We start from the raw sequence: 15,068 nt of genomic DNA, 5'->3' as shown, positions 1-15,068 counted from the left end.
TTGCAATAAAACGGCAATTTCATACTTTAACCCCTAATATTAATTTTAAGCAGCTCCTTTACATTATACCTTATCGAGGACACTGCCATGCTGCCAATTAAATTTAGCTACGTTGTTTCATGAGCACAGGTTAATGTTTACCTTAGGGTTAGCGTCCAAGTCACACTCGATGTCTACCGCTTCGCCCCTTGCTGCTCTCATTGCTGTAGGCTGTGTTGATTTGCATGTGGGCGCGTCTGTACAAAGAATAACAAGGTTTGAATAGTCATTTGGGTGGAGATTGTGTAAAGCACAGTGTTAATATTACTATTATTAACTCACAGATCTCTCTTTTTTGTACGGTACTGTAACCTGGGGACGTAGCTTGGGTTGCGTAGCAAGAGGTACTTTATAAATATAAACTGGGTTAATCTTCAAAATTAGATATTTATTGTATTTTTTACATGTTCACTTACGGAGGCTATTTTTAGATCTGCCAAAATGTTCATTTCTCTATTCTATTTTTTAAACACATTCTAAATATAAATCTATATGTACTCCGCCAGTAGTTCTACTCATAGAGTAGAAGGTATTGGCGGGAATGAAGTATCGTAATGTGATAGTTTATGTGGATAATATATTGGTGTGTGCAAGTACGTTTGAAGAATTTAATTTTTATTTAGAATTAGCTACGTCCCTAGGTTACAGTACCAAGTGACCCGTCATCACGAAACTCGTAATTCCTGTAATGCCCGTGAAACTTACTAAGCTTTTCATCACACTTGCATGGAAATAGTATGATTGCATGCAGGCTAACTTGACTATAATGCCCCAAATTAAATCCTCGGGCCTTTTTTCTTCTCATTACCGATGATGGCTGTAATGATAAGAAAAAAGGCCCAAGGGTTTTAATTGGGGCAATAGTCAAGTTAGTCTGCATGCAATGAAACTATTTACGTGTAAGTGTGATGAAAAATATAGTACGTTTCCCGGGCGGTACGGGAATTACGAATCTCGACTCCGAAAGAATTCTAATAGAATTTCGTTCGTAATACCTTATTTACCAACCGTAATATAAAATGTACTATAATTTACCTGATCGCAAACAATGGAATTCACTGAACTATGAGGACCAAAACAACCACTACAGGGCACTACCTAGAACACCCAGATTGACAATTTAGAAAAGTTAATTTCCGAATTGGTTCTCGCGGGAGTCGAACCCGGAATCTTCTCATCGGTGCAAGCCTTGGGCCATAAAATCGTCATATAATAGGTTTTTTATGAAACCAAGTGACGGACCAAACAAGTCTTGTACCTGCTGGTAAGCGACACGCCTGTCCATAGCAGTCGCACTGCCACTCAAAGCTGCAAAGATCTGAAGGGCACTGTCACCGCGCCCGTCACCCTGAGACATAAGTTGACAGTCCCATGTAATTTCACCAACATCTCTCAATTGATATACTCACACTTAACGTCTAAAATGAGGCGTTCACTAGATCCTTCTCCCAAACTGTTCCTAGCTGTGCAAACGTAAGCGCCAGCTGCTTTTCGGGACACGCGCTGGAGGACTAAGCTCTGATTGGCCAGAAGTACTCCAGGACCAGGTTTCACTGTTACACCCTGCAAAACGTATAACATATTAAACAGACGTAGATATTCGAACTTTGAACAACAGTTCCTTTTCATTCCATCGCGCGTGATCAGGAGCGTACAGTATTGGGTGCGGGAAAGTCTGCACGCACAATTGTGCGAGATTACCTGTTTGAATTTTTTTAAGCTAACGTTCTTTCGCGCGCGATTGCTCGTGTTGGTTTCTGTTACAATGGAAAAAGCGTCCGTCTAAGAGTGGTTACACTATCCCTTTTCCTTGCAACGTCTATAAACGCGCGTTCAAGCGCGCATGGTTGCTGTATCACGCGCGATGGAGTGTCTGTGTAAAGCCCGCTAATGTTGTAAGTTTTATTCAGAAAAACCAAACAAAGTTATAAAAAAGGTTTGTATCGAAAATAAAATTTCAAACAACATAAACCATTTCCTCTCGGGTGGAACGAGTTTTCGTTTTATAGTTTATACGGGAAAATACGCGTTTTTTCATTACTCTTGACAAACAAAACAATATTTTATTCTAGTCTGTACCTACTTTAATCTGTCAATTTCAATTTCATAAACCATATCACAAAAGCCACAAAAGCGCTCTTTTTAGTTCTGAATCAAAATTGTATAGTCAATTGTATTCACCATTGAATTGAATAATTTCAATATGGTTCTGTACACAGAACTATAACGAGTTTCAAAAAAAGAACCGTCGAATTTTTGCTAAATTAAAATAATAAATATGACGCTACACAAACGCTTTAATGCCTCCTGATTGGTTAAATTGGCCTAAAGGTCTTGCAACCGGGCCATAAACCTTTATATAAAAAAAGATTGGTTAAAATATAAATGGTACTTGGCCACTATTGGTTGTTGGTTACTGGTAGAAAAAATATTGTAATAATTACATAATTAGGTCTTAAAATCTCGTAAACACGGTACTCGACTTTAAAAACCCTCATTAAGAAACATCTGCGTAAAATACTATTGTCAAATTTCTGAAAACTACCACAAAGCAATTTTTCTACAGTGTCAGTTTTATTTTAACGTAATTGGTTAGTTAGAGTAGTTGTAGTTAATTTGCTTACGTTATGGCTGAAGTAGACATGGTTATGCCAGGGATTAGCACGTACTCTGCAGTCGAGGTACACGTCCGAACCTTCCACGACTTTACTTGCGTCCAGATTTGCGCCCAGCTCTAGTTTTGCAACCGGCAGGTCTGCAGAATTAACCAAACAAAATTGATAAAGTAAAAAGATAAGATAAAAGAACTTGGATACCTATATCTACCTAAATTACTCATTAAAACAAGCATGTGATGAGGTCAAAAGCATTATTTCACTTTGATAAAAGAAAGTCACTTCCGTGCCCGCAGTTAATAATGTTGCACTGGTGATTTTACACAAGTCTTGAGGAAATTTTACCCTGTTTGGAACACGAAAAGAAAAATTAAAAAACGTTTAAATTAGTAAGTAATTAATTAATTAAAACGTCCAGCTAATGAAAAGAGAGATATCGTTTAAAAAGTATTGAAAACAGAAGGGGGAATGTTTAGGCATTACTACGTGGTGACAAATTTCTAAATGTTACAACTGAGCTGAGGGGAAAATAGAAAAAAGTAAGAGGGAAAGACTAAGAATAGCGTGGCCACATTGGATTCAGTTGAAAAGCGTGATAAGACGCTTATAGGTGACTCGAAATTAGTAGAGATGAAGCTGCAAAGCCTTGAACACCTTTATAAAGTTGTCTGCTTATCGGTATTCTACAGCATAGAAGACTGTGCGAGGGAATTGCACTATTTAAGTCCGCTTTCCCCCCTTCCATCGAGGGACTAGACGTAATCATGGGTTCCACTCCTTTGTTGTGGATGCCCCAAGAGTGCGTACAGATCTGGCGAATGCGCCTGTTTGTGAATGGCTTGCGAGCTGCGAACATGCATTACGTAGTGCGATCTGTTCGCGTGCTAATGCGTATTTGAAATAGAAATAGAAACCATTTATTGCAACGCCACTTTACAGAAAAAGGCTCAAAAAAGGCTAATATGAATAAAACAGAAATACCTCAAAAAACAGCATAACAACATTTGAACAACAAGTTACATAATACTACACTCATATGTGTGTGGCGTTGGCGTATACAAAAATATTCCATTCAGCTAAAGTCACAACAAAGACTGAGCTGTGACGCTGGTTTTCAATGGGTTCTAGCACTTACTACACTAATTGACTTATGTAGCACGCGTGCAGCGCGTGTGCAATGCACCTGCAGCGCGTTCGCGGCACATTCGCCAGATCTGTACGCATACGCACCATGCACGCATTTCGCTTCCACATTGATATGGCGAACGGCTATGGGATTTCCTTTGTTCACTGAATGGTGCAATTTTCAAATTTTCAAGGCGAGAGTGATTAGGCATTTGCTCCATCGTCGACCTCATCGTCACTTTTCATCAGGTGAGATGGAGGCTTGACTAATTACTTTTAAAAAAAAAGAAGAACGACAAAGTGAGCAGCAATAAAGAGGTCAAGGAGCTTGCTATGGACCGTGAGAAGTGGAGGAGGCTACACAGACAAAAGCCTGGCATTTAAACTGGATAATGAGGGCACGGGTTATGATGGAATTGAATTTAATTTCCCTATGAATGTCTTGATCGTTGTTCGTTCTTGATAAGCTAAACTTATTAAAGGACGCGATCATTGACTTACAAATAAATGGACGACGGGCCTAATACAAAAACCACGAAAAAAATGTCCCAAGTCAACCTATTTAAACGTAGTGACATGTAAAGGAATATGAAAAAGCTAAAACTTTTTAAACGTAGTGACATGTAAAGGAATATGAAAAAGCTAAAACGTTGAATTTAAATTGTAATGTCATCGCAGTACTGTCTAATTTTGCTTGCTTCGCTGTCAGTCGAACAAACGAAGACTAAAGCGTGAATGACGCTCTGTATACGATTTTAACGCCGTATAAGTTCGGGCACTTTTTAGCGCGGACCCGACGTCCATATAATTGCAAGTCAATGGACGCGATACACAGTTTAAGTAGGCTTGAATACAATGAAGGTTAATTTTTTTTTCTAACTGTGTTATTATACTAAAAATGTGTGTAAAATCTTTGCAGGCTCATATATCTACGACTATCGCTGTAGGAGCTTAGCAAAGTCGGTATTTTAGTCCTTCCTTCCATCTTCCCCCAATTATTAAAATTATAGAATTAATAGTATAACTGATAATAATCAATGGTGTAACTGGCTAGAAGGGAACTACCTGATTATTCAGGGTTCTTGATTATTTGTTTCGCGATTTTTTTGTTTTATTATTAATGTAGTTTCCTCTAGTTTTTTTTTGCGTACAAAATGTAAATATCCAAATACAAATTTGTAAAATAAATCTATCTTCGTATAGTCCTGGAGGCATACCACAACCTCTTAAAACAATATTACTTTAACCTTACATTGACTTTTCGTACCACAACGCGCTTAAAGTAAGCTTATTGTAATGTTAAAACTATGATGTTTTATTGGCAGCTTTGTGACTATTAATTTACTCAGTTCGTACTATGACGCGACTTTAACATTAAAGTAATATTGTTCTTATGTCAAATTTAGCAATCTTAAAGTAGTTACACGGAGGCAATGGAAACAATATTATTTTCAGTTTTATTGTCTTAATATTGATTTGTAATGATTAAAAGTCAAGTTGAACTTATTTATTTACATATATCTCTTCAATATTTTGTTTATTTTTTATTTAATAGCACATAGGAAATAATTTCTCGTTAAATAAAAATACGCGATGTTTATTTCGTAAAACTATGACAACGCCATCTATATACTCCTTGGCGAAGCTAACGGATGACACTAGATCATAATTCCAAATTCACAACGTGACTATCAATACTCAGCTTGTTTTATTTATTTATCTTCATGAAAATGCGGAAAAATTATTGAAAACAACGTAATTTTAATAGATTTTATTATTACATACTTTTCTTTTTTTAACAGTTAAAATTCTCTGAATGTAAATAACATTAAGTACTTTAACATTATACTACGATAACACGATTCGGAAAATCAAAAAAGAAAGAGATGAGGCGTTATACAGTTCATATAGCGTTATCTCTTTCATATTTTTAGTAAGGAATAGACAATATTGGGAAATCATTCGTTCTTCAATCACTTTTGCAATAATACATTACTTGGTTGACAGGTTCGTCATGGTACGAATATGAGTAATATTACAATAAGCTTACTTTAAGCTTACATTGAAATAAGATTGTTTTTGGAAAGGTTGTGGTAGGCCCCAAGGACAGAAATTTGATGGAGAAATGGACTTACGCTGAATTTCCATCTTCCACCCGTCCTCATGTGCCGAATGGGGCAGTGTAGGCTGGATAACTCGGCAGGATATAACCCTGCCCGCGTCTTCTATGGCTGGCACGAAGGTGAGAATACTGCTAGTTGTGTTCCCATCGGTTGAAGTCTGGTAGAAAAAAAAAGATATCGTAAAAAGGTATCGATTGTGCGTCATGGAAAGTTCCGCTGACCGAGGCCGTCGCGAGTAGCGCATGCGACGGCGGGCGGGAGGCGCGACGCGCGCCGTGAGCGGAGACGAGACTATAAAAGGCCGCCAACCGGAGCGAGCGACACACTCGTTGGGGGAGCTTGCTACGGTAAGAACCTCCAGCGGCTGAGGGACTGTTCAAGAGTAATTGCAGCGCGTGACCAAGGTGTGCCCAGGCCGTGCGAATTGCTTGTCTTCCGCCCTCCGTACGGACTATCCTCCGTCCGTCTTCTGGGTTGGGTAGTGATTGATGCACGTGACCGAGGTGTGTCGCTCACCCTTCACCACCGCATATCCACCTGCCCCTATCCGCCACCTGTGTTGGGGAAACAATTGCTACGCGTGACCAAGGTGTGTCCAGGCCGTGCGAATTGTTCACTCTTCGATCCCGTAAACCTCTTCTTTAGCCCAGAGCCGTCACTAGATTAGTTAGGGTAGTAACCCCGCATGGTTCATGTAATTCTAGTATAGTAAACCGATCAATAAACGGTCAATGTTAAAACTTGGTGTTGGTTTCCTTCGTTAGTTTTAGAACCTTGGATAAATTCCTGTAGGTAAATAATAGTGTGCTTGTCCCGACCGCACCCCGGGAATATGCTACATTACACAGTTATGCCGAATCAACAAAAGCCATTTGAGTTTGTACAGACAATTAAATAACTGAGATCCAATGTCGCAATATGTTATTATTATTGTCTAGCACTCGCTGTTTAAGAGAAGAAACCTTCTTTCTTAAACAGAAGCAAAACCCATTCGTGCTAACAAAAACATTTCAGATGCATTACAGTGTCTTGGCAATTTAAACATGGCCCTAAATCAAGTCAAGTAAAATAAATTTACATTTGAAAACGTCACTTTTAATTAAGCTACTGCTCGTTCACTGTGCTGATTTCCCTGAGAAGAACGAGCAAGAAACTCTAGGAATTGCTCTTTTCAAATAAACTTAAATGCTATGGAATACACTTTGAATCATATTTGTGTGGAATCTAGAGCCATGTCGTCTTTCCATACATCATGTTGAAGGCGAATCGCATTGTACACTTGCTCGGTAGTTAACTACAAGTATGTGTATGACAGCACGCCTTAAAAGGGTATTACTTTGACCTGATCTGAGCAGCATGTCAATCTCCTGACATTCATATGTCAGGAGATTGACATGCTGCTCAGATGCTGCTCGTGGTCATCCACGCATTGCCAATATGCTATCATCATATTGTTTGCAATGTGCCTGAATATCGAAAGAGAACTTGACATTGGCAAGTTTGGTGACTGCTACAGGCGTCTTATGACATCCGTTCAACATTTCATGGATGTAACTTTAAAAAGTTTTTATGAAAATTAAAGCTTGGTAGACATTATGCCGGTCATACACGCTACGGTATACCGGAGAGGTCTGCCTGTGCAGGCAGACCTGTGCAGTTTTGTGTACCTGCGAGTGGTAGCCGTACGGTGAACTGCAGTGCATAACAAAAAATTACAACATTCGATTCAACTATTAAGAAAATACTTGAGGAATTTAAGGAAATATATAGCATTCATTGTCTTTGTCATATAAAAAAAAATACCACAATCGATACAAAAGAGAAGCTGCTCATAAGATGCTTGTAGAAAAATTAAAAGAAATACAATCCAATGCCACTAAATCAACAGTTGTGTGGTACCTAGTAGCCGTATCGAAATTAATAATAATAATAATATAATAACGCACACACTCAACATAGTCCCGCACTTGAGAAATCCTGTATCGCGGGTACCATTGACAAATACATAGACAACCACAAATTACACCCAAACTCACGAGAGAAATAAATTTAGGCCATACAAATATTTCTCCCGGCCAGAGAATCGAACCTGGGACATCTGCGTGACAGTTCGGCATTGTAACCGTTCGGCCACAGAGGCAGTTAAAATTAACTGAAGACCTCCGGGATAGTCCCACATCCGCTGCGTCTAGCGGCGTACTTACGCAGGTAGACCTTTCCGGCATACAGTAGCGAGTATGGCCGGCGTATTAGAGAGCTGTAACTGTAACGTGACCAACACTAGTAACGAGGTTCTAGGGTGTACACGTCAAACAATCTTCACTCGCTATTGTATCATTAGTTATAGTCGGTGTACGGCGACCCGCAAGCGGAATGCTTGCGAACCACGTAACATAGCATATAACGGTTACGGTTGCAGCTCGCTGTGAGTACCCGGCTAAAGACATTACAGTATCAAATTCCGAAGAGAACGTTGTTTTTTCTCAGACGTGCTTGGAAATGTTTGCATTATTTTCAAACGTCGAGTATATAACCAGAAATAGAGATGAAATGTCATTTAATTTGATTGAAAACTATTCTGCCAAATCATTACGTTGACAACTGCGCTCAATTGACGGGAGTCATCAATTGTTTCACTTCAAATCGACCAGTTTAACTTGAGTTTTGCTGTAATGGACGAAAATTATTAAATTACATATTTAATATTTAATTACCGATGAAATGTGATTCCGTTTGTTTTGTAATTAGTTGGAACAGCCTCCCAATGTTAGAGATATTATCTTTATTACAATAAATACAGTATATTCTGTATTCTGGAATATACGGAGACGTACACACAGGCCAGCTGTTGGCGCTGTACTATGTCAGATTTCTAATTTGTGATTTTAGCGCTGACGAGAGTTGATATTTAAGTGATATAAGGCCCATTTGTCTGATGAAGTTGCCAGCGACGGATGGCCTTATTTCGTTTCTATTTCTGGTTATATACTCGATGCTTTCAACAAACGAACACGGAGAGTTTGACAATTATGGATCATGCGACAAGGCCTGCAAAGTAAGTATGAAAAATCCATGCCTGTCCGCTGTTAAACTTTTCAATCTATCTAAACAGGCAAAACAAAAACTTATACAGTCTACTGCCCGGTTTTCGTAATTGCTAGAATTAAAAAATACCTACCTACCGCTTAATTCTTAAAAAAAAAGAAAAAGGCGGCAAATAACATTTTTAACCGACTTCAAAAAAAGGAGGAGGTTCTTAATTCGACTGTTTTTTTTCGGCATTTGTGAACGGGTTTTGATAATGCTTTATTTGTTGGAGTCCCATTTCAATTTGAAGAAAGTATTCAACCTCTAAGGGTGGCAAACAAGGGGATGAATGACTTTTGAGGTTAGTATTTCAGTACACTGTGCTGAGATTATCTTTTATCAATTTGTCCTAACATGTCAAATATTCATTTCAATATGTAATATCGGGGCGTTTTGGGGGCTTCACCTACATCTTGGAGCCCAAGCTAACCTCACCTGCAAGTGGTGCGCCTGCTGATAGACGGACGAGGCTCTAGCGAGGGGTTTTCCCTTTCGGGGGTTGGGAGGTCAGACGGCAGTCGCTCCCGTAAAAACCAACACCGCCACATCAACTTATGGAAGTCAACAGAAGGATATGGCATAGGGATAGGGCGCCGCCGCAAAACGGCGCGCAGGAGCCTCGCCCGACTTCTGTTATGAATAGCGGACCCCGGGCTCCGCAGCAACCCTGCTGAGGACGCAACCGGGACAACGCTCAGATGAGAGAGAGATGTCAAATATTCATTTCAATAATCTTCTTGGCGTGTCGACTTTGACATTTATATTTATGTGGACCAGTACTATTAAAATAAATATTTTTTTACTTTCTCTATTATACATCTTCCTCTCTTTAGTCTTTTATTATTTCGTTACATTGTTTGAGAAAAGCACTATATATGCCTCGGCAGGAATTGAGATTGTTTGACTCGTCCCGAACTTCCCGGTGTCTGCAATAATGTACTATTTTCTGTGTAAATTATAAGCTTAATTGATAAAGGGCACGATATAACAGAACGACAACAGAATAAGTACATTGTATCACAAGGGCGGTAAGTAGGCGGCAATTATGAACTGAGGGACATTTAATGAACGTTTGTAATTGCTATTCCGCCCTTGTAGCATAAAATGTTTTTCATCACTCCTTCGTATAATTTAGGTTTAGGTTTTCTTTCTCTATGCTTACGCTAATATAAAATTGTTTAATGTTTTTCAGACAAACTTTCTACTTGACTAACAATTATTATCTTTTGCCAAAATACATACAATTTTATCCATTTTATTGCCGGCCCACAATAATTAAAAAAAAAGAGAAGTTTCTCAATACGACTATACGTTTCCTTTTTGGTGGTTATGTTATGCGATAACTCCGGCCTTGTGAACCGATTTTGATGATACTTTCTTGTAGGAAAGATGGTCCCATTTTCCACCTCTAAGGGTGGCAAACTAGGGGATGAATTTTGAGGTTGTTTTTTTTAGTACTCAGTACAGAGATTATTAAGTACCTATAATTCTTTTTTGACAAAATATTTCCAATATGGTGTAAACTAAATATTAACAACTGAACATTCAGATCGAAAGTGGCCTCCAATCAGCAGTGCTCGGATTGTGCATGCAAAATAAGTCAACGTTTGCGATTGAGGAACAAAGCAAACGACTCCGCCAATCAACAACAAAACATAAATTCTGACTATCACAATGGAAGCTATCAATCCTTTGTATATTTATAAATAAAGCGAGTTCTTAGATCTTTGGTGCACGTGTTCAATAAAACTTCCCCACCTAAATATCTATATGTTGCACGTTGAAATCGATACCGTCATTTAACGAAAATCTCGTTTTTTTTAAATTTAAACATATTTTAATAAAAAAAAAATGGTTTATTTTCTCAACACAAGGATAATAGATATGTAAGTTCGGTCGTGTATGGAGTATTGCTGCCACTTATGGCAGCAGTACTCCATAAACAAATCTAAATACCAACTGACTACCTTGGATTCAATAGAAAAGCGGCCAAGAGGCTTATTAGTGACTCGGAATTAGCAGAGTAAAGCTGCAGAGCCTTGAACACCGCCGTAGAGTTGCCTGCTTATCGGTATTCAAGATATATCACGGAGAGTGTGCGATGGAGTTGTATAATTTGATTCTGCCTTCTCCTTTCATCGGGGGACAGGTGTTCTACCCCTATGTGGATATTACGCACCAAGCTTACCAAGATACGCACGAAACGTTTAGAGCGGCTAGCGAGTGGAATTCCTTGCGGACTTGTGACCCGAACGCTATAACTTAGATCTTTTCAAGGCGAGAGTGAATAAGCATTATTTAGGTGTGCATGCTACATTCTCGACCTCATCGTCACTTTTTATCAGGTGAGGTGGAGGTCAAATGCGCACTTATTTTTTATAAAAGAAAGAGTACGCGTGAAGCAGTCACAATGAATCAGTGAAGATGAAGCAGTCTTGCGGCAAGTTCACGAACCACATACATGCAACATAAACATGCAACGGCTACGGTTACAACTCACTAGTATGAGTTTTAGACTAGGTCTTCTTATCACCCATACCACAAAGTTTAAAAAGAAAACTTTTCAATCAGTGCGCTAGTCCACCAGTTAAACGTCTCTTGGCGACCTATGCCCGAAGTTTCTCTGAAGGATAAGATTCGAAATGAGGTCATCAGACAGAGCACCAAGGTAGCATAAGCGAGGTGAAGTGGCAGTAAATAATGCTTATTTAAGTGTGCATGATATATCGTCGATTTCATCGTCACTTTCCATCAGGTGAGATGGAAGTCAAATGCGCACTTTTTTTTATAAAAAAAAGAACAATAGACTAACAACTAATAAATGTTGTATCCCTTGTGAGTTGCGACAGACTGGAGACCGTACTAGGCTACTAAACCTATATTACAGCTTACCCCCTCAGACTTATGTCCACTGGCACTAAACTTAAGAATGCCTTAATCCAATGCTTAAATTGATGAGACACTCTTAACATAATGTATTAAGGGTGTTTTTTGCGTTACAAGCATTAGTTCAAGACATACTAGTAGTAGCAGTAGAGCTCCTTGTGAAAGAGTTCGTCCAAGGAAGTACTGCTACCTAACCTATTTCTGCCGCCATGCAGTACTGTCAGCATTACTGAGCTCCAGTTTTGATGGGTAAGGGTGCTGGTGAATTTACAGGCACATGGGACATGCATGGGACTAGTCAACTTATGTCTAAGGGTGACTGTCGCAGTGGCAGTGCCCCTCAGATCTTTGCGTTTAAAGCTCACAGTGCCAACTGCAACTGTTATGGACAGGCGTGTAATTTACCCTTGTTAAAATTGTAAATACTTCTCTCTTCTCTGTAAATACTTAAATCTTATCGAGTTCTTAGGTTTTCGCGATTGTTACATGTAGAAAATGAAACTGTTTTTCCGAATTTAAATCGCGTATATTTGTTTTTTCAAACAAACCGACGTTTTGGGCCCTTTACAGGTCCCAGTCAACCGTGACCATGGGACCTGTAAAGCGCCCGAAACGTCGGTTTGATTGAATAAACAAATATACGCGATTTAAATCCGGAAAAACAGTTTCATTTCCTATACTTAAATCTTAAGTATAATTCCTTCGAACCGACTGAACTAGATTCAGTGTATCTTGCCTCATTGTGTGGCTACCACTCTTATCAACTGAGTTAGAGATCGAGTAATCAGGTCTTACAAAGACACTAGGTACTGGTTTGAGTGTAGTAGGGTCGAAGGATTTTTTCTTTGTATTTATTCGATCTTTGTATCAATAATAATACTCTACTAGTTTGCTGTAATTATTGATACAAAGATAAACACAAAGAAAAATTCCGATTGTCCAATCGGATGTAAGGAATTTTTCTTTGTGTTTGTTCGAACTTTGTATCAATAATAATAAATAATAGTTATTTGTTATGCAAGGCTGCAAAGTTGTTTGACGACTGCCGAACTATAGCGAGGAAAATGGTAGATGAAAGATAAACTCGTTGGACTGTAACAAATCAGTGTTATTAAACAAAATTAATTATCGTTGTCAATTTAATTTCAATTTAAAGAATAAAATATACCAGCGGATTTATATTACATAAATAATGTGCGACAAATCGCATAGTTGAACGTGTCGTTACGAATTTTTTTTCATCGAAAGAAAAGGTAGATGCACCACAGTCCACGCTAGTGCGGAAAAAACGTTTTTGCGCGCAAATGTCTAATGAAAACGAAAGCCTTTCCGAGCTAGTGAGGTGAAAAGTGAGGAATGAAAGTAAGGCAGACGCCTTCAGACGTCTTCAGTAGCAACGGCAACTTGCTAATAAAAGATAGAGTAATTTTTATCTTTGACGTAGATTAACGCGTCAACACAAGAGACAATAAAACGGCGGTTCAATTATATAACATAGTATTGCTTACTATTGGTTTGCATCTGGCGATCTCAATATTTACAGTCGGTCGTTAGAACTAACATAAACCGTATATAAACCGTATAATGGCCAAATAAACCCGGCTTGCGGCTACTCGGAATCGTTTTATGGCACACACTAGTTGTGTCCTACGGATTATCTTCCATCGCTTCGCACACAAGATACGTAATTTGTATGTACATGGTGATTTACTGTGGATTGAACTGTTATACTTTCTCGAAATTGTCTGCATGTTTTATTAATTCATTTTATTTCTTATGAAAAGAGCCTTATCGTCTTGGAAACATTCTGATGTGCATATTAACGCTGACTGTACAGAATCGTCTGTATTACTATACTGTGAACATTATTGCGTTCCGGTTTCGAAGGGTAAGGGTGCTGGTGAAATTACAGGTACATGGGACAACTTACGTCTTAGGGTGTCGGGCTCAGTGGCAATGCCCCTCATATCTTTGTGATTAAAGCTCCGAATGGCACTGCAATTATTAGGGACAGGCGTGTCGCTTACCACCAGGCGCACGACTTGTTCGTCTCGCAAACAAAACGTTAAAAAAACTTTATAAGAAAGCAACTTAGCGTAGTTCGTAAAATCTATATAATTAGAGGGCAAATTGATTGGCTTGATTGGCTACTTACTAACCAGGATCGGTCGCCTCACCGTGGCTACCGTTCTTGTCAACTGACCTATGGATCGAGCCAGCAGATCTTACGAATTTATCTATGTGTTTGTTGTAGATCTTTGTGTCGGATTTTAAAAGGCCATTGCTGTAGCGCCAGTTCTGAAGAACTTATGAAAGTTTCTTCACTCAGCCAGGTACCTTGCCTTCTAAGAGTCGGTACTACCTCAGCTCGAATTTTAATTTTAAGTTTCGAATGGCAGGGGCACTGGCTTTCTATTTCAGATTTTTTTACGTTACGTTTTATTACGTATTTGACTTTTTTTTACCTTTTTTTTACGTACACACTCAACATAGCCCCCCACATTAGGAAAACCTGTGTCGCGGGTGCCATGGAGAGACACACACATAGACAACCACAAATTACACCCAAACTCACGAGAGAAATAAATGTAGGCCATACAAATATTTCTCCCGACCCGGGAATCGAAACTGGGACCTCTGGCGTGGCAGTCCGGCATGGTAACCGTTCGGACACGGAGGCAGTTATTTATTTTGTAATTTTGTAGCAGTAGAGATCCTTGTGAAAGAGTCCAGGAAATTATTGCCAATACACCAATTCTGCTGGCGAACACTAATATAAGCATTACTGCGTTCCGGTTTTAAAGGGTGCTGGTGAAACTAGAGGCACGTGAGGCTAGTTAACTTTAAGTAACTGTTGTTGCCAGCGATGACCTACGGCTCTCGGCCATTCAAAGAGCTAGCAATGCTCGGCATTTCTCTATGTGATCGAATCAGAAATGAGGTGACCTGTAGAAGAACAAAAGTCACTGACATAGCTCGAAGGAGTCGCAAGTTGAAGTGGCAATGGGCACATGGAATGGAGACCACGAACCGGAAGGCGTTCAGTGTGACAGCCTCCTACTAGATGGACGGATGACCTGGTAAGGGCGGCGGGTAACCGACGGATGCACGTCGCGCCCGATCGGCTGGTCTGGAAATCTTTGGGGAAGGCCTATGTTCAGCAGTGGACGTCTTCCGGCTGATATGATGATGA

General features: G+C 39.3%; 1 protein-coding gene across 1 annotated transcript; it reads right to left on the bottom strand.

Moving 5' to 3' along the window:
• Positions 1-141: 141 nt before the first annotated feature.
• On the bottom strand, positions 142-6,059 carry LOC113240335 (B-cell receptor CD22-like; the record flags this gene model as incomplete). Its single annotated transcript, XM_026477606.1, has 4 exons — positions 142-236; positions 1,449-1,602; positions 2,664-2,794; positions 5,915-6,059. Coding segments are annotated over 4 exons (525 nt in total), but the record flags the coding sequence as incomplete, so codon positions are not given.
• Between the last annotated feature and the right edge of the window lie 9,009 nt (positions 6,060-15,068).

The sequence above is a fragment of the Hyposmocoma kahamanoa genome, unplaced genomic scaffold, assembly GCF_003589595.1.
Source record: "Hyposmocoma kahamanoa isolate Upper Pololo Valley unplaced genomic scaffold, ASM358959v1 132530, whole genome shotgun sequence".
NCBI lineage: Eukaryota > Metazoa > Arthropoda > Insecta > Lepidoptera > Cosmopterigidae > Hyposmocoma > Hyposmocoma kahamanoa.
Note: the sequence above shows the minus strand (reverse complement) of the source record. Positions and strands in the feature narration are given on the sequence as shown.